The sequence below is a fragment of the Papaver somniferum genome, chromosome 11 (assembly GCF_003573695.1).
Source record: "Papaver somniferum cultivar HN1 chromosome 11, ASM357369v1, whole genome shotgun sequence".
NCBI classification, from domain to species: domain Eukaryota; kingdom Viridiplantae; phylum Streptophyta; class Magnoliopsida; order Ranunculales; family Papaveraceae; genus Papaver; species Papaver somniferum.
Genome location: NC_039368.1, coordinates 82,374,383 through 82,394,268, shown reverse-complemented (window position 1 = coordinate 82,394,268; position 19,886 = coordinate 82,374,383). Strand labels below are relative to the sequence as shown.

General features: G+C 38.4%; 2 protein-coding genes across 2 annotated transcripts; one reads left to right on the top strand and one right to left on the bottom strand.

Annotated features, from left to right (window-relative positions):
- Positions 1-10,620: 10,620 nt before the first annotated feature.
- LOC113322303 lies at positions 10,621-12,371 on the top strand. Its single transcript, XM_026570368.1, has 2 exons — positions 10,621-10,857; positions 11,258-12,371. The coding sequence occupies exon 2, from the start codon at positions 11,384-11,386 to the stop codon at positions 11,972-11,974; it is 591 nt and encodes a 196-aa protein (XP_026426153.1). The 5' UTR covers positions 10,621-10,857; positions 11,258-11,383; the 3' UTR covers positions 11,975-12,371.
- An 835-nt stretch (positions 12,372-13,206) lies between these two features.
- LOC113322301 (pentatricopeptide repeat-containing protein At5g02830, chloroplastic-like) lies at positions 13,207-18,575 on the bottom strand. Its single transcript, XM_026570367.1, has 12 exons — positions 17,867-18,575; positions 17,681-17,768; positions 17,201-17,399; positions 16,686-16,793; positions 16,334-16,498; positions 15,635-16,222; positions 15,434-15,499; positions 15,217-15,297; positions 14,895-15,031; positions 14,544-14,763; positions 13,994-14,054; positions 13,207-13,717 (listed from the first exon to the last, which is right to left on the bottom strand). The coding sequence occupies exons 1-12, from the start codon at positions 18,507-18,509 to the stop codon at positions 13,374-13,376; spliced, it is 2,700 nt and encodes an 899-aa protein (XP_026426152.1). The 5' UTR covers positions 18,510-18,575; the 3' UTR covers positions 13,207-13,373.
- Positions 18,576-19,886: the final 1,311 nt, after the last annotated feature.

Sequence of the window (19,886 nt, the reverse complement as noted above, 5' to 3'; positions counted from 1 at the left end):
GTGTTGGAAGCAAAGAAGATAAATTAGAGTTTGATTCTCAAACTCCGGAGAAGAATTGAAGAATCTAGGGTCCTTGAGTTAACTGAATCTTAGAAGATGAAATTGAGGTTTTAAAGGAAAAATTAGAGATAGGTTTGGATGATTGAGAGGATTATAGTGGAGTTGTAGGTGAAATCTTAATCTTAGATGATGAAATTGGTGCTGACATTGATTGAAGTCTGGAAGGCGAGAAAAAGGTAAATTGAATTGGGTTTTTTTATTTTGATTATTAAGATTGTGTGAATTTGATTATGAAGTTAAGAATTAAAGATTGAGTTTTGTTGTAACTTATGGTATTGTGAACTGTTGGTGTTGAAGTTGATTGGGATAAACTAAGTGAGGGTTGTTTAAGTCTGAGATTGTGAAGGATTGGGTTTGTGCTAGTTGTAGTTATTATAGGAAAGTTGTTAGTGGAGAACAATAAGAGTTAAGAGTTTATTATTGAACTGAGTAGATACAAACAGTGGCGAATGAATTGTGCTGGTGCAGAATAAGAGTCTTATGGAGGGACATATCCATTGTTTTGTGAATTGAAGGGGTTGCAGAATGGTGGTAGTGATGCTGGTGTTATAGCTTATGGGGTTGGCAGTGATGTTGGAGTTCAAGGGATGTGAATGAACCGTGGTTGAGATAGTATTGGTGTGAATATGATGAGTTAAGTATTGCAGAATCTTATAAGGAAAATGTTACAGTTGAAGTTTTTCATGGATGGTTGGAGTTAATAATGGAACTGGTTTTGATTCAGTTTGGTAATTGTGCAGTTGAATGTGTTAATTTGTCAGAAGTAGAGGTTATTATAATGTGCAGTTTGGTAGTTATTATAGAACTTGTGGTTGCAGGTGCAAGTGAAATAAGATAGAGATGATATGAAGTTATAGAAGTGGATGTGCAGTGTTATTTGTTGTTGTTGTTGAACTGCAAGCTAGTAGTTGGTAGTGTTATTGTTGTTGGAACTTGAGTGTACTTGTGAGATGTTTGAACTGAAGTTGATTGTAATGCTGTTATAGCAGTGGCTTTAGTGAAAGCCTGCAACTGCAGATCTAGATAAGCTTAACTACAATTGTTTTGATTTATGGAATTCTGTTAGTTTGAATAGTTTGTATAAAATGAATAGAATCGGGTTGGTTAAGATTATGAAGCTGTATTTGAGTTTTTTGCCTATGCAATGGCCTGCTAGTCATCCCAGTCAGCTCAGCTGACTTAGTGTATCTGACTGAGTTAGCTCAGTTACCAAACCTGACTCAGTAAATCTTGACTGAGTTAAATCCTTTGACTAAGTTGACCACTTGACCATGGACTTGACCTGGACTTAGATGTTGCCTGTTAGTTGACTACTTCTGACCAAACATTGACCAGCTAGACTAGGCCTTGAATTATTAGACTAGTTTAGTAGACTTGGGCTTAGTACCATGTATTCCTAGGTTGATATTTTGGACCCCTTATGGTCTGAATTAACCTTTTACTTCTTCTACAAAGTTGTGGATATTCATAAAACTTAACTAAGGGACTATAGAACCAACCTAATTGAATTAGTAGACCTGAGATATGCTAAAGATGGATAATGAAAATGTGTAAAACCATAAATGGTCTTAGAACCATTAAAGTAGTTCACTTAGCCTATAAATTAGAGAATTGTATGAAATTATGTTATGAGCCTTGTGTGAGCCTTTTGGCTAAAGTCTTAGAGTTCTTGTATGATTAACAGTTAGTTATTAACAACGATCGATTCAAAGGATGAACCAGTGGATCGTGGATCTCGAGGTAGGCATGGCTTGTCATAAAAAGAGGTGGGAATTTATATTTAACTCTTTTGTGATTGTTGTTGTTTTCTTTTACAGAAGTTTATGTTTAATAAACTCGTGCATTGTCTGATTTTGCTTTTCATGCATCGTTTAACTTTGAATTACGAAAGTTCTGTTATTTGTTTTAATATTTCCATTGCTTGGAAAGGAATTGTAATGCTTTGTTTGTCTTTATTGATTGTTTGGGAAATGAACATTATCATCTGAGGTATATAGAATATGTTCCTTCATTTTGGTGTGTAAGGAATTGGTCGACACCAACATTGATGTGTAAGGAATTGGTCGACATCAATGTATAATATTAGATGTGTAAGGAATTGGTCGACATCTAATATATTTCATTGTCAATGTATACAATTGAATGTGTAAGGAATTGGTCTACATCCAATAATTCATTGTTTTGAAGAAGGAGTTAGTTCCATATACCATGACAGTTTATTTTTGTGAATTGGTTGTGTTTTAGTGTTTTGGGAAAACATGAATTGTTTTCAAATCATTTCAATGATTACTTGAAAGTTAAATGTTATTTTCCTACTGGGCACCCCTTTTAGGGATGATGTGCTCACCCATTCCCACTTTCAGTTTCAGAGACAGATCAAAGTTGCGCAGCGAAAGCTTCGAGGAGTTGAGTCCATTATTGGTTAACTTATGATAAGTTCATTATGTTGTTTATTCAATTTGTAAACTAAATGACTATTTTATATGTATTATTTGAGAGGAGTTCTTGTATATGTATATATTTCAGAGCGAGGCTAGTATTGAGTTAAGTTTTGTCGCAGATTTCTTAGTTGAATCTTTAAGTAAATGATTCAGATTCTTAGTGCCTCTTTATTTAGTTAATCTCTTGGATTAGTAAGTTGCTATCTTTGGAGGCGCTACATAAATAATGGACAACATTGGGAAGAAGTTGATGATTTGATCCAAATTCCAGAAGTTAACTATGATTAATTCAGTTGGTTTCAAAAGATATGGAAGCTAAATATTGTTGTCCATCCACAAAACTGAGGTAGTGTTGACTTTCCAGCAATTGGCAATTTTCCACTTACAGATCTTCCATCCCAACCCCCATCACCGACGGGCGAAACATATAGTACCCTAGCAGTCAAATGGGGTCGTCAAATATGCCTCAAATATCTTGGGAAGTCCAGACTTTATCACCAAGTGGATATATTGTTACAGTTCCACTTACTAGTGAAGGTCTGCAGCAAAGTTATCCATACTATGGTGTGGTGACATCACAAGAAGAATATCAGATTCAGTTGAACAATTTTTCGCTTTTTATCAATCAATTCTAGAATTTTCACTTGAGACAAATGCAGAAACTGAGGGAGAATGTGAGTTATGAAATGCCTGAGACTCCGTTAGGGTCAAGTTCTCAAATTCCCGGTGATAGCAATGCAAGAAGTCGTGGAGGTGATAACAATTCAAGAAGTCGTGGAAGTGGAAGTCGTGGAGGTCGTAAAAGTCATCATCACACTCCAACTATGGTGGAAGAGACTCAGCTACCACCAACAACAGCAAATGTGGAGAACGTGGAGAACGTGGAGCCGGATTTCCAGTCTTCTATTGGTTTCATGCCCCAAGGTCCTGTACTTACTCCTGGTGTTGGCGGAAATATGGATGCATTTAGGAAATACGTAATTTATACCCCATCAAGTTCAGCATTTCACCGATTTCAAGCACCTTCAATTCAACCATCTCCGGTACCATATCAAGGTTATGAATCACATGATGCTGCTCAACCACCATCTTAGAGTCCAAATAATGAGTTTTCACAAGATCAAACAGGTTTAGGGGAATATATATTTGGTAATCGTTAGTTTGATAGATAAATATTAATCGTGGTTTGTTTAAATCGTTAATGTAATTGCACTTTTGTTTGATAAATAATAATCTTCATTAAAAGTTTTTTATTTAAGTTAAAATTGAGAACTTAAAATTGATACATTAGATTAAATTTGGGAAACACTTTTAAGATTTCATAACAACTTGCATATCGGAATTGCTTTCCGTTGTCATGGAGCCACTTTGCACGACATCTTTGATCAATCTCCAGCAGGGTTTTACCACTTCTTATGTTTCGATCCTCTTCCCTTGTCATACCAATATACTTGTTAACATTCTTAGAAATTATGGAGAACCGAGCACTCAACACCAACGAATCACGGTTGTTGAGGTTTGTTGTTTTTTCTTCAAATTTCAATAAAACGCGTCCCCAAAACGGAATAAGCCGTAATGCGCCATCGATTGATTGGATGATTAGTGAAGAGAACAGAATTCCTGCAGATGCATTCATCTTCTAACGTGCTAAATTTACACTGTTGTGCAATTCTCCTACTATTTGATCTTCTTATTTCATTTTGCACACTACCTCGAAGTTCAACTCTTTGATTTTCGTCCGCATGCTGCTTTTCTATGAATTGAGCCATAGACATGTTTTGAGCCATTGAAAAATCTAAGAAAATAGGAAGAAGATGTGAGTTAAAATAGAAGAGGAATTTTGTGTTTATAGGGGGAAGATTTATGGACGTTTGGATCAGATTCTACGTAACGGTGTAGACTAGACCGACCGGTATTATAAAATCCACTAACGGTGTAAAAAACACCGAAAGGTGTAGTCTTCACCGAGCGGTCGAGACCGCTCGGTGGAAATTTGACCTGGCCTGGATAAGTGGCAAATTTTCCACTTATCCAGGCTAGTTTGCCAGCTCCATAGTGGGTGCAAAAATGTCAAACTCTAAAGTTTGTCATGCCCATAGGAACCGTCCTAATAGTCTAAAAAACACTGAACGCTGTAGTCTAGACCGAGAGGTCCGCTCGGTAGAAACTTGACCTGACCTGGCTAAGTGGAAAATTTGCAAATGTGGTAAAAGTGTGGTTTAGCCATGCCCATAGGAACCAGCCTGAGAATGGGGTTTTATAAGACACGAGTGCATTCTCTAAAAAACTCTAACACCTGGGCAATTCAGCAACTTCTGACTTCTCTCTGATCGGATAACTGACCATTTACACAAGCAGTGAGCTTTTTCTAAAATTCTAATTTATCCAATTTCTTTCTTCATTCTTCGTCGTCTTCTTCTGCATCAACAATGTTGCCTTCTCTGCGCCGTACTGTATTGCAAACAAGAAACTTCAGTGGAGGTAACTCACCAACTTATTTTTACTGTTTTCTTTATACACAAAATCCATCTATTTCTATTATTAGGTTCAGTTCATCCCCAAATTACAAAAAATCTTCTTCTTCATTTGTACTCAATTACCTTATCACTAAATGTGGATTATTAGAGCATCAAGCTATTACTGCTTCTAAAAAACTTAATTTTAAGTTTTTTGGGATGAGAAAGAGAGGGCGTTTTGGTGTTTGCAGCGGAGATTTTAGGACGGTGTTGAGAGAGAAAGGTTTTAGTTTTTAGACTATGTATCACACGGGTTGGGCTTCAGTTTTTGGGCATTTTTAAACTAAATGTTCCGTCATCGTCAGGTATAACGGCGGAGGGAATGAATAGTGCAATTAGGATGGCAATGGGACGGGTTTGGGGAGGGGACCTTGAATTCCATCCCCTATCCGTTCAAAAAACCAAAACCCATCCCCTACATGTTACCATAAGAACAGGGGAGGGACGGTAAGGGAAATATCCATAGGAGACGAGTTTCCAATGGGTTACCCATGATTTACGAAAAATATTTATAACTATGTCACAGACTCACGATCCAACGGGGGCTATCAAGCATAACCACATTGGAGTCAAAACTGCAAAAAGAAATTATGTCAGAAAGCTTTTCTTCTTCTCGATTTTGGTTATAATCTAATAAGAATGATTATATAAGTGGACTAAGCGAAAATATAATTAACATTGTAAGATCGAACATCGATAATATAATTTGTATGAATGAGTAACTGAAATACTTTGTGTGCATCGTATCATTGGTAAATTTTTATGAACATTGAACGAAATAATAAATAAAATCTATGATAATACTTTTTGATAAAATTCTAAATCCTATATATATATGAAAGGCACGGGGTGAATATGACGTGGGGACCTTAAATCTCATCCCTATCATATCCTCGCATAACTAATTTCGGGGATTACCCGTACCCAACTCCATTCCCATTTGTGCATAGAAAACCATACCCAATAGGGGCGGGTACCCACGGGGATGGGTTTGGGTGGGTCAAATCGCCATCGCTAAGGCCGGTTCATACGGGGGTGGCTAATCCACCCATTTGCCATGCCAGCTAGCCTGGAAAACTGGCAGCACCACTATGGGAAAAGAGTTAAGCGATCGAGTCTCTACCGTGCAGTTGATTTTAAATCTCCAACGGTTCTTTCTCCACCGCTATAAAAATATGACATTCAAACACAAAAATTACACCAAATTTTTTACATAAAAATTTTATATATTTTCTACGAAATGGCAAAGTTTGAATCCCAACTTGACTTGACTACTCAACTTGATTTTTCCGCAGCAGTGCTTGAAGCCACCGTTAGTAAGATATGTATGGTTATAAATAAATAGGTAAAAACCAAAGAAGTCTAAAAGTTTTGGATATTAACCAAATCAAACCTCTAACTAAGAAAAGTTCAAGGCAAGGAAACTTTGAAGGCAAAGAAGAAGATAAACAAATGAAACTCATGTTAGAGCATAACTCGGTTGAACTCACCAAGCGTTGGTATGTCAAGTTTGGTTGTCATATTTTAGTATCAAAACTCATCTAGAGTCGCTTTATTAAATACTAGAGTCAACTTAGTTTAGGTTAGACTAGAAAGTCTAGGATTGTTGAGACATACAAGTATTACTCCGAAGACCTAAAGAATGCGAAGAAGTAATGAACTACAACGACGACATCATCCTTCCACTTGAGTTTAGTAATACTGACTTGAATTTGTTTCATTCCTAACTGTTTGAGGGTGAAAACGGTTTCTGCTGGTTTTGGTAAATTCGTGTGTGTGGATGAGAAACGAGTCTAGACCCTAAAAAATGTACTGCACAGGAGTACTTTTGATTCGAGAGATCAATCTGTGCAACCCTGGCCTAAACCAAGAAATGATCGTTCCAGGCTTGCTTCGGTCACAAAGTGAAGGAGAAGGGTTGGTCTCAGGGAGGGAAGCAAAGAAAGTGTTGAGACCAGAATAGTTGATTCTGAAGGTGTGGTTGTTTACGACTTGTATCGGAAAGTAGAACTGGCTAGCTGAATGAAAATCTATCAGGTGATTTCTAGATACTATGTTGCTCTCCTGACCAAAACTTGTTGTTTGGTGGAAATAGGTAAAATTTATTTACACAAATCATAGTAAAACGTACCCTGGTCTCGTAGGAAGTGGAAACGATTGAGCAGTGGAAGAGTGGAGTAACGTGTAACGTCAGAATTTATTCTTTCATGATGAAGGAAACGTTTACACTATTACTTCTTGCCATTACTAATCGCCCTTCTTCATGACACTTTCTTGTAACGGGCGTATTGCACGCCGCACGCTGTAAAACGCCAGACCAATACCCTGATGAGTATCCCCCAGTTTGTGACATGTTTGATGTCTCGAGCGTTTTCGTGGAAAACATGTAGCACTTTGCTACGTGTGGAAAGTTTAAATCAAGAGGTTTTCCGTAGGAAAATAGCATGCGATGCTATTAGGCTTGTTTGGCTGGTCGCCTGAAACTTAACACAAGCCTGCCGGCTCGGTGGCAAACTTTGATGGCTGAGATTGTATCTCATGATGAAGGGTAACCGTTGATTATGGCTACCTTCTGTTGGCGCAATGGCACCTTTGGTGCATGCCAGCGGCATTGCAGCATGGCTGGCATGGCTCGTGCATGTCAGTGCACGGTGGTGCAAGTGGCCATGGCTCGCCTAAAAGTTACCACAAGTCTGGAAATTTGGTGGAAAACTTGTATGGCTGAGATCACATCTCATGAGGAAGGGTAGCCATTGATTATGGCTACCTTCCATTCGCGCTTGGTAATAGTGCAATGGCACCTTTTGTGCATGCCAGCGGCATTGCAGCATGGATGGCATGGATCGTGCATGTCAGTGGCACGGTGGTGCAAGTGGCACCTGGCATAGCCATGGCCACTAGATTTAGGCGGCGGGTCACCTAAAAGTTGCCACAAGTCTGGCGATTTGGTGGCAAAATTGGATGGCTGAGATTTCATCTCATGGGGAAGGGTAGTCGTTGATTGTGGCTACCTTCCGTTGACGCCTGGCAATGGCACAGTGGCGCCTTTAGTGCATGTTAGTGGCGTTGAGGCATGGCTGGCATGGTTTGTGCATGCCAGCGGCACGATGGTGCAAGTGACGCCTGGTGTAGCCATGGCCGCTGGATTTTGGGCACGTTGGTGTTAGATTCAAACGTGGTGTGGCAACATTAGTTTTAATGGACACATTGATCCCCGTGTTCTGTGGAACATTGTTTGGCTCGGTTGGCGCGACAACTTAGCCTAAATTAGGGTTTGGCATGTCGAAACCCCAATTAGCGTACATGGCATGTAGTATGCAGTAGGTGGCACGTTTGGCATGTCCACTTGGCATGCATGTTTGGCGTGTGCGATTGGCATGCTTTTGGCATGCTCGGCATGCCGTTTGGCATGTGCGCATGGCATGCGTGCATGTTTGGCATGTCGTTCGGCATGTGCGCCTGACATTTTGTTTTTGGCATGTTTGACATGTTGTTAGCATGTTGGCATGGTTTTGGGAAGCCAACTTGGTAGGGTAACCTTTTGACACAATTTCCACCCTTTTTAAAGTTGTGGCAGGTTTAGAGCAACCTGATTGGTCAATGAAAGCAGGGAGCCGTCAAAGTAAGGGTGTGGCCACCCTTTTGGTGCGCGTGGAAGGTTTAGTGCGACCTGATTGGTCGATGGGAATTAGGGCCGGCAAGTATGGGACCAGCCACAACTTATGTGTGTGTGGCGAGTTTAAGGCGACCTGATTGGTCGAGGGAAATAGGGCCGGTTTAGGATGGGGCGCGGCCAATGGAAAATGGCGTCGGTTGGCCTAAGGTATGTCCACGCCTCTCTTTGTTGCTGCTCCTATCCTGTGGCTCCTTGTTTTCTGATTCTGCGCAAGATTTTGCATCTGCTAATCCATGACGGATTAATTACCTAGTTTTCCTAGGCTTAATTTCAACAAGCAAGGTATGATATACTGCGCAAGGCACAAAACCCCAACTTTTGCAAATTAGTCAGGATAATTGATTGAATTCTATGTGTTGACACAGAGTTCTTTTAAGTTCGTTGCCAGAGAGCAGCATGCTTTCTGATTGAATACCTTATGCAAAGACCTTATCCTTGATATTTGGAAATTCGTGCTACTCTGCTGCGAGTGAACAAAAATTGTCATGCCATATCAACATTAAGGGTTCAGCCGGGGAGCATAGCACAGAAAGCATTCAAAGAAACTTATATTAATTGAGTGTAGGCAAGGTGCCAAAATTTACAGAATGCCTGGGATTGTTGCTACATGCACCATTCTGGGTAAATTTCATAAGAAAGTATTAAGTTGCTCAATAAATGTGCCAGTGAAGAGGTTGACACTCGTGGCTCTGTTTCCTTATAGAGTGACGTCACATTAGATGTAAGGTTTTACAATTCTAACCCTAAGCTAAAAACCACCATCAACACTAACGTATCTTTCAAGTCGTTCATATTGAAAATATAACTGCGAAGCTGTATATACTGTATATATTATATATTATACTCTAGTGATATGACATGGTCATAATAGTGTGATCATAGTATTAAGTAATTAGATAGGTAGAGCTTTATAAGTAGAGATATAAGGATTCAAAGAAATAATACTAAGTTTGAATTTAAAACATCGGGAGTGAGAGACACTTAGGTTGATATGCAGTCAAAGAGTATAGATGAACATAAAAGAGTATAATGAGATGTATCAGAAGGGTTTACCAGCTCAAACTTGTTAATTAGCTTCCTTAGAAAGTGAATTAGATAGAAAAAATTGTAGAGAGCCCTTTCCCAGAGGTTGAGTAGGATGTTGTGGAGTTAGTCAGAGAGAACAACTAGATGTGCTTGTTGTACTTGAGACCGCTGCTTAGAAATTTCTTCCAAAAAAGGTGTAGAATTGGTTTGCAATCTTCAGAGTGGGATATATCAGGTAAGGCAGTGATTGATATATTGCAATTATTGCAAAGATGAAACTGAAAGTGCAGGAACATTGTTTCCTTGTATTTCTAATGTTGAAAAAACTTCATGGAAAGGGAGTTTCCAGCTTCCATACTTGCAGCATCTGTGATTTGATCTCTGTTTGTGACTTCAGTGATTGTATTCATGCATGAAACTTTCGGATTACAGTTGAGAAGATAGGTTCCATAGTGATTTGGGTTAGGGGTTTCCAGAATAGCGGTGGTTTTTGTTGGCTGAGTCATTGAAAGACTAGATAGGAGCTCAAATAGAGGAAGGAAATGCTAAATTTCAGTTACAGAGAACCCGGGGAAGCAATGTCAGAAATTGAACATGAGATTAAGAGGGTGACATTAAATCCGGCAGAAATTTCCGGCATAAAAGAACCGTTGGGCACTAGCTGATAGCCCAACGACTAGTGAAACCAAGCCGCCGGGGAGAAAAAACAGGCACACAGACGGAGTTAAGAGAGAGAGAGTCGTACTAAGAGAGAGAGCCGTAGTACCCACTATAACCCAGCAGCTTCTGACTTTTCTCTGATCCGATAACTGCCATTTACACTAGCGAGCAGCGAAAATGCTTTAGACCCCAAAATGTTCCCCCAAGTTTTGCCCCCACGACATGGCATCACGTTAGTGGCTCAAACCAACACTAATGGACCCCCTGCTGGCTCTTGAAGAAGGGAGATGGTGGCACATCATTGGGGATTTGTCCGGGGGGTGTCTTGTGGCACCTAGCAGGGTGGCACTAGCAGTGAGCTTTTTCTAAAATTTAAATTTCTCCAATTTCTTTCTTCATTCTTCTTCGTCTTCTTCTGCATCAACAATGTTGTCTTCTCTGCGCCGTACTGTATTGCAAACAAGAAACTTCAATGGAGGTAACTCACCAACCCATTTTTACTGTTTTCTGTATACACAAAATCCATCTATTTCTATTATTAGGTTCAGTTCATCCCCAAATTACAAAAATCTTCTTCTTCTTCATTTGTACTCAATTACCTTATCTTTAAATGTGGATTATCAGAGAATCAAGCTATTACTGCTTCTAAAAAACTCAATTTGAAAACCCCAAATACCCGATTCAGTCCTTAATCTACTTGAAAATTACGGATTCACTAAACAATACATCTCCAAAACCATTACTAAGTGTCCCTCAATCCTCTTATACAAACCTCAGAAAACCCTTAAACCTAAGCTTGATTTTTTCAGCTCAAAAGGGATTTCTAGAATTGACCTAGCCAAGTTCATCTCTAGTAACGCATGTATCCTTGATTGCAGCATAGAAGACAAAATAATCCCTTGTTATGATGCCCTCAAGAACATTGTTCGTTTTGACAAGATGTAGTTACCATCATCAAACGCCATTCGTGGCTTTTTACAGGAACATCATGTCTAAAAAACTTGATGGTTAACATTGAGATGTTAAGAGATGAAGGTGTTCCTCAGTCCAATATTTCTAAATTTCTTATTAACCATTCAAGAGCACTTACAATAGCTACAAGTAAGTTTGAGGAGAACGTACAACGGATTAAGGGTATGGGTTTTGATCCTTCAGTGACTACATTTCTTCTTGGTCTCAATGGATTGGCAGCCATGAATAAATCCACCTGGGAAACCAAATTGAATGCTTATAAGAAATGGAATTGTGCAGAAGAAGAGATACAAAATGCATTTAAGAAACAGCCTCGGTTTATGTTAGCTTCTGTGAAGAAGATAATGTCGATGATGGATTACCTTGTGAATCAAATGGGTTATAATTCATCACTTACTGCTAAATGCCCAGTTATTCTGTGTTTTAGCCTGGAGAAGAGGATTATTCCGAGATGTGTTGTCATTCAGCTTCTAGTCTCCCTAGGACAGGTTAAGGAACATTACTTGAGTACAGTATTAATGATCTCTGAAAAGTCTTTCTTGGAGAAGTATGTTTACAAGTATGAGGCAGAAGTTCCTGGACTGTTGAAGGTATACCATAATTCACTGTCAACTACTTCTTAAGCATCCATATCTTTTTCTCTTTTGTAAACACGAAGAAACATATTTTCGATTTTCTCTCCCTATAGGTGTTCCTTTTTTACTACTTCTTCCGAGGGGTTGTGGGTTGTTTCCTACTAAATGAGATGAAAATGCTATAGTAGACTAATAGGAATTTACATATTTTTGTCAGCATACTCTTTTCTCCCTGTTGCTTTGTTATGGAGTAGTAGTTTATGCTTTATCATAACTAAAGAGGAAACTCTTTACTCGGAAGTGTCTGGATTGGCTTAATGATGAAATTCTGTCTCTGGCTCGTGAAGTTAGATTTAGATTATGTAAGAGTATGTACTGAAGAATCTTCATTCACTGCATATTTACATGACACATTATACCAATAAATCAGTTACTTGTATTAGTATATTCTGCAGAGTGATGAGTAAATCAAAAAGTAGATATTAGATCAAACATGAGTAACTTATGAACAGTGTACTTTATTACTTGATGTTAAAAATCGGACATGGCTCATACCTGAGTGATCTGGAAGAACCCAAGTTATTATATGAATTCAGCAATCAAGACGAGATCATTCTGCAGGTTGGGCATTACCACTTCCTTTTGAATCTTGTTTCTGGTGTGAGCCCAACACAAGAGTAATGAGATCTTAACCATTCGCCTCTATAGCAATTGTAATTGTCAGGGGCAATCATGTGTCCAAACGAAACCTGGTAAATTAGCGCAGTAGGTTGGTTCGTTGGGATCAATGGGTTGATCAACATTAACGGGTGCGGGAACACTCATCTTGAGGCAGCCTGGTGGTGGCACGAGCTCGAAATCCCTATGCTGTCTTTGTACTCAAGTCTCTGGTATACAGGTGTTCCACAGAAGTACATCCGCTTTTCTTCCTTAGGGACTAAAGGTAGTGGAGTAAGGATTGCAGGGTTCATCTGTTGGTATTTGTCCCCTTGCTGTAGTTCTTCTGAGAATTTATTTGGATCTTCATGGAGTTATGGGATTATACACTTGTTCAATGAGTAGAACCGCGTAAACTCAATGCACCTTCCTGGCAAGTCTGACTTTTTCATCTTGTCAAGTGTTCCATGAAAGTTTGCTCTCGTATAATATATCATGGTGTTAAAAGCTTTTCAATCTCTGATGATAAAGTGGTTGCGAATTATCGACCAAAGCAGACTCAAAAAATGAAAAAAACAGCATCGCTAAGGGTGGATACAAAAATAGAGGGAGAATGATGCATCTTTCCTAAGGGCAAAAACAGCATAGAGATTCTCTTTGATTTCTGGAATACAACGTATCATAACAAGGTCGTGGTAAGAACACTATTGTTATAAAAATTTACATTTAAAGAACTTGTACAGATAAGAAAAAATTGGACATAATAACAAAGAAACAAATGATTTTTACATCAACTACTTTTAGTGTAAAGCCTACTACTTTTTCTCTGTAACCAATTATACAATGACTTCCTCGTAATCTTGAGTCTTCGTAAAACTACAGGTCTCCTAGCTGGAGATTCAAAATTGTTGCTCTGTTCTAGATTTTCATGAATTGGATCTGAGTTAAGAGGGTTGCCCTGATCATTGCTACTGGCAACTGAAAATCTAGGTCCAGACGATAGAACAGTAAGGCTCAGTTCATCCTGCAATAATTTCACTATAGAATCCTGCACTTCTGACTCACTGCCGCTGCCGGTAGCAATACCTTCGCCAACTCCCAGTATGATAATCAAGTCATCTTTGACAGGATTCCCTGCAACAGAAAGTCAGATGCATAAGGTTTGCGACAATGTCCCACAACTATGTAACTAGCAAAAATATGAACCATCATTCATATAGAAGCCACTGTCTATTAGAGTTAGGAGCTGGCAGTGTAGAACATTGAGAGCCTTCAACTAAAGGAGATGGAAATTGTTAAAAGCCAGGAGGAGAAAGTTTCAGCCATCAGTGTCAATTGATGCATAAATAAATGTGAAGTTCTGGAGTTCAACTTAGTTGATTCCAGTTAGCAAGAAGAACCATTGTTTACCTTGAGCGTAGCTCTCTTTAATCATCCTGAGAACTGCAAGAACAACAATACGAGCCTCAACCTGTTTATGCATCAATATATAAAGGTTAGATGACGAATACCATAGATTATATTATAAATAATTTAAACATTTTGAATATGGAAACTATAAGCTATTGTGATCAGTGGGAGGAGGAGGTAATTCATGAATTTCATTATCAGGTGGTCCACTTAAACTCATTAAGATCATTTTCCTATCCTCTGGTACCTTGATTCAGGTACAAAAATACGATCCGCACAAACACTAAATGTATAGCACACTCTTACAGAGTGCGACTAACATGGAATCAAGGTTTTCATGACATACTCAAAGTAACACTTCTAACTAAACCCTAGCAGCTAGCGATATTACACCTAATTTAGCTAGCAATGCATTCATGATGTTCTTACGGCCTCTCTTCATCCTTTTTTTTTCTGTATCCACTTCGTATTTTTCTACTTTTGTCCTCAAAGCATTACATTATTTCTTAACTGGAAATGATATGCCCTTGACAATAGCCACTGAATGTACCTTTGTTAGCCCCCGAATATCAACAGCTCGGGTCTCCGTGATATCCTTCTGCAAGTGTGTTGCAACTTTTTCAAATAGAAGGCTGTGGGATTTATCCACAGCAGTTTTATTACGAGATCCATTTTGACCCACAATCTCTTGATTCTGGTTGCGGCCCTGTATAACGCCTTCACACCACTCTTCGATTAATTCCTTTAGATAAGAATCATTGGAACTGTACCTGCAGTAGCAAGGACTTACAGTGATGAGAAGCAGTGAAGTGAAATTTTTTTAAAGTGAAGATGCACAAGGGAAAATTAACATTCACTTGCTCGTAAAGCTCAACCAATTAGAGAGAAGAAAAGTATATACAGCGAGGATCTGTCCGGACTTGTGAAATCTCCAGCATACCCTGCTTTCTGCATATCCTGATATATGGCCAGGCACTGTTGCACTTCAAAAGCAGATCCATACCTGTTACGAGCTCGCAAGAGTGTATTATATGTGACCTGAAAGAGTTAAAAAATGATTGCAGTTTTTAGAATATGCTTAATCTATATATAGAGTAACTGCAAGATACAATTTGTAATGTCATGCTATTTTCATTGCGTCAACTAACTTCACGATATCTGCAAATAGAACAAGACCGAAGTGAAGGAAATACCGACAGAAATCTATAGTTCACAGTGATTACCAAATTGGGTTGTAATTGATACTTTTTCATCTCTTCAAACAACGTAAACGCTAAGCTCAAATTTTTGTTTGCCACACAAGCCTAAAATAGAAGATCAAGGTGCATCAGCTTATGGAGTTTGGAATTAGTCCATGGCAATGCCAGAGAATTAGTAAAACGTGAATACTGCATATGGACATTACTGGAAAGTAAACCAAGGATATAAAAAGTTGCAAACCTTTATGGCTGTTGTATATGCAATTACATCAGGTTTAATTCCAGCATCACGCATAGAATTCAACCCCTGTGACAAATTAAAAGAAAAGAAAAATATAGTTAGTTAACAGGAACCGTCGAAAACCTCTGTAATGCTGGAGTGTATGTGGCACTAGCTAGAAACTAGCTCATTAAACACGAGATATATGAAAGTAATTCTCACCCGTAATGCACCCCCTATATCGCCTGAGGTCCCATATATGTCAATCAATATTGACCAGCTTATATGGTTTGGAGAAAGACCTGCGAACTTCATATCGTCCATAAGAGCTTTGGCACGATAATAATCAGTACCGCAGGCTTTCATCAAAATATTATATGTGGCAATTGTGGGTCTGAACCGGACAACCTTACTTAAATGATGCTGATCAGAGTGGCAATTTTCCGTTGCAATTTCATTTGACTGATTTACGTCTATGCTAACTAGGGTACATGTACTTCTACTGAACTCCTTGGAATATAATCCATTTGAGATTCCACCTTTCTTCCAGGACTGGAAAATACGAAAAGCTCTGTCATACTGGCGTGCCTCAACACAAGCATACAAAAGGGTGTTGCAACACTGTGTATTAGGTTCACAACCGGTCACTATCATCTCTTCGAATATTTGAATTGCCTGCTCCACAAGTCCCACATTCGCACATGCTGTGATCAGAGACGACCATGTAACCTCATTAGGAGTGACACCCGCTAAAAGCATATCTTCTTTGGTCTTCATTGCCATTTGCCACATTTTTGCATCTGCAAACACCTGGAATTCAGTGAAAAATATCATAATCCCGGAAAACGAATACATGAAAAGCATGAAGATTGGAGAATGTAAGATGGAGAAATGACAACGAAAGTGAGCCCCAAGAATTACCTTTATAATTGTGCTGTATGTTATGACGTCTAATTTCAGCATCCCGGTAGACGCCTTATGCCTTATCTCCTTATATATGTCTCTGGCTAAATCAACTCTCCCAGCAAGACAGCATGCCTTCAATAGTATATTATATGATGCCAAATCTGCAGCAACACCTAGAGTCTGCAAGCATGGGCGGACAGGAGTTAACAAACACATGGAAAACAAGAAACAGCACATGGCGCAATTTACACTACATAAGAAAAAGGCCATTACGTTAGTCGGAATCATTTTCATTACTTATTTTGAAGGTTTGGCAAATTTAGATTGATGATTTTCCAAGTGACCTATAAGGATGAGATAGCATTACTTGCATTTTTTTGTAGACATCCAAGATATAGCTCAAATCATGGGCATTCACATTCATGAGACTGTTGCAGACATACGAATTTGGGGTCACCTTCTGAGCAAGCAACTCCTGCAGTAACATCGTATTCAAGATACAAATTAAACCATACGCAAGACACAAACAAAAAGGAATCAAATACTATAAATAAAAAGGGACCATGATAACAAATATTTGTGTGTCGGCGAGAATGACCCTGAATACACAAGCAAACTAACAACAACCTCAAAGACTCACAGTATCTGGGCAACAAAGAACACATGGTTTAAACAGTGTTGTTTCTCCTAATATGAAAATCACCAGTCATCTTTAGCACGGAAGTCAAAGAACTACTTCAGCATGTTGTTTTACAGCTTACGCATAAAATAGAACAAGTGAGTATGGATTCATGGATGAAAATGTGCATGACAGAAAACGTCCTTATGGATCATAACATGTTCCAAACTCTAATGGGTCCTAAAGAAAGACTCGAATAATACCTCATAAACTTGCCTGGACTTTAAGAAATCGCCACATAGTCCACAAACATCTATTATAGAGCGCCAAGCGTACATATTAGGACCATTGCGCTTGGAAGCTTCATATGCAATCAAAGCAGAGTCCAAATTCCTTTTCTTCCCGAATTCCTGGATGGCCAAAGTGTATAATATCTGAGCCTGTGGAAGAAGGCATGCATACCTGCAAAGTAACATTTTGGAAAACATCAAGTACATACATAAATTACAGAACTATGGAACAAAATAATTTAGGCATGCCCAGTCTTACTTTCCCGAATTTGATCAAGAAAATGTTTAAATCACAATGCAGATAATTGCATTATATGGCGACTGGTACCATCGTTATAAACGAGTATAGATGATGTAAGACCATTTTTGTTCATTAACCAAAATGTGCAGTTGCCAATGAAATATACCAAGATACTCCCATCTTTGATGGTAAAAATTAAACAATGTGCATACCTTACAACCACGTTCGGCTCACGTTTCTTCACACACAGTTTAATAATTTCAATTGGATCCACCAAATGTTTGATAGGGAAATTAAACCCTACACACAACAATAACAATAGTAAAGATTAAGTATATAAAATTCTTTCAGTCATTTCTTCAAATACAAAAAATGAACAATTTCTAGCATAATTATACCTGAAAGCCCAACCATCCTCTCAACAACTTCATTCAATTTACCATCATTCACAAGCCTTCGACATTCCAAACTAATCGATTTCTTCACTGACTTATCAAAAAGTGAAACAGAAGAAATCCCCAATTTCTCAACCTTACTTAAAACCTCAACAACATCTCTAATTTTCCCATTAGAAATCAAATTACAAAAACCAGCTGAAACAAGTTTAATATTCAACGCACTAACAAATAAAGTAGGTTCAATACCTAAACCCAAAACACTCTCAATAATCATTAAAAAGTCCTCAAGCCTTCCATCTTCCACTAATTTTGAAGCAAGATCAGCATAGTATTTTAATCGATTATTAATGTCTTGGTGTACATTCATCAGCAGTGGAGCTGAACTTGTACTGCTGGTGGTGGTGGTGGAATTTGAAGATGATGATGAAGAAGAGGATATTTTGGCGGTAAAAGTTTGAGGCGTTGGATGAAGGAAATAGGGTTTGTGTTTAGGGTTATTGTTCAGAGGAAGGAAATTTGAAGGAGATGAGCCTACCAGAATTGGCTCTCTCATTTTTTTTCCTTTGTCTTTTTTTTTTCTCAGTTTTTGTGTAAAACTTGGGGTTTTACGAAAAAGTGGTGGGATTTTATTTTTAATCATCATGTAATTTGTTTGGGGGAGATAGGATGAGGAGGATTGGATTTGAGAGGCTTCAGTTTCATTGTCACTTGTTTGGTTATTACATTCCAAATGAAAAAAAATGCTTTGCCTTTTAAGGAATTTGGTACGCCCAAGTATATTGCTACCCCCTACAAGACGAAAGAGAGAGTGTCTTACAGAGTTTGGCTCCCGCGCCACATGTTCTTTTATACCCCATCTGTATTAGGAAAAATGATATTTTTTTAACTTTTTATTTTTATTTGAAAATATGTTAATAATGAGAGTATCACTTTTCCTGAAACGGATGCAGTAGAAATATTGTTTTTGGTTGAAGTGGCCATATAACCTGGTAGTTTGTATCGGAACAAAAGAAATAAAAAGTTTCTCTTGGAGCAAATCCTACAGGACACACTAAATTTGATAATATGCATGTTCAGGTGAATGTAGAAACAGAGTTTTGGATAATGGAGAGAGGGTTTTTCGAGTCCAAATAAGCCGGCCAGCTCAGTTGGACACGACCGGCTCACAGAGGGCCGAGCTTCGGTGCATATTAAAGCGATGCTCGGCCAAATGTGAGCCGACACCGTTCAGATTTTCAAACGGTTATTTTTTCCGCTATACATTTCCAACCCATTTAAACATACAACTCACACCAAATTCAATATTATCTTGAGTTTTTTCCACTAATCTTTCTTTTGAAATGTCTCATAATTTTTTTCAAGATTTTCTCCAATATTCTTCGCACATTCTTCATCCAACACAATGTTTTCCAAAAGCAAAGGAAAAAAATACTTTGTGTGGAAGCAAAGAGGTTTATCCATTATGTTTCATGGATGATCATAATTTCATGAAATGTCCTTGGATGTATTCCAAGTGCCCACAAGTTGGTTGTTCAGCAAACAAAATGGTTGTTGAATCACAATAGAAAATATCAGGTATTTAAAATGTCAAGATCGTAATCGTCGTGGAGAACCACGAATGTTAGCTGATGTTATTAAGAAGCAAGAAGACCACAAGTTGACAGCATCTTGGAGAAACTTGAAGCTTAAAGTCAGGTTGAAGAAGTCACAAACCGATCATTGTGGAAAAGTAGAGTTTAAAAAATGTATGATTAGTGAATGCTCAAGCCCTGGTTGCAAAGTTTTTATGTATTTGCACACTTCTGCAGAAGAAGACACATATGGAAAACAATTCTGGGAATGTCCTTCGTGTTTTAAGTTGGAGTGGATTGTTTAAGTGTATGAACTGGTTCCACGTTGTAATGTTGATATCAGCTTAATTAATGGAAATGTCTATGTATTTGCACCACTCTTGTGTTTATATCAAACAACATTAAATTTCATTAAACATTATATTAGCCTCGCATTAGCTTTCATTAAA

What these genes read in the sequence shown, in the direction of transcription:
- LOC113322301 (XM_026570367.1), bottom strand. Translation starts at nt 18,509, where the DNA reads ATGATGATTAAAAATAAAATCCCACCACTTTTTCGTAAAACCCCAAGT. An exon ending in AGTCCAGGCAAGTTTATGAG is followed by an intron (nt 16,794 to 17,200) that starts GTATTATTCGAG and finishes ATGTTACTGCAG; the next exon opens with GAGTTGCTTGCTCAGAAGGT. An exon ending in CATATACAACAGCCATAAAG is followed by an intron (nt 15,298 to 15,433) that starts GTTTGCAACTTT and finishes CTTCTATTTTAG; the next exon opens with GCTTGTGTGGCAAACAAAAA.
- LOC113322303 (XM_026570368.1), top strand. Translation starts at nt 11,384, where the DNA reads ATGGTTAACATTGAGATGTTAAGAGATGAAGGTGTTCCTCAGTCCAAT.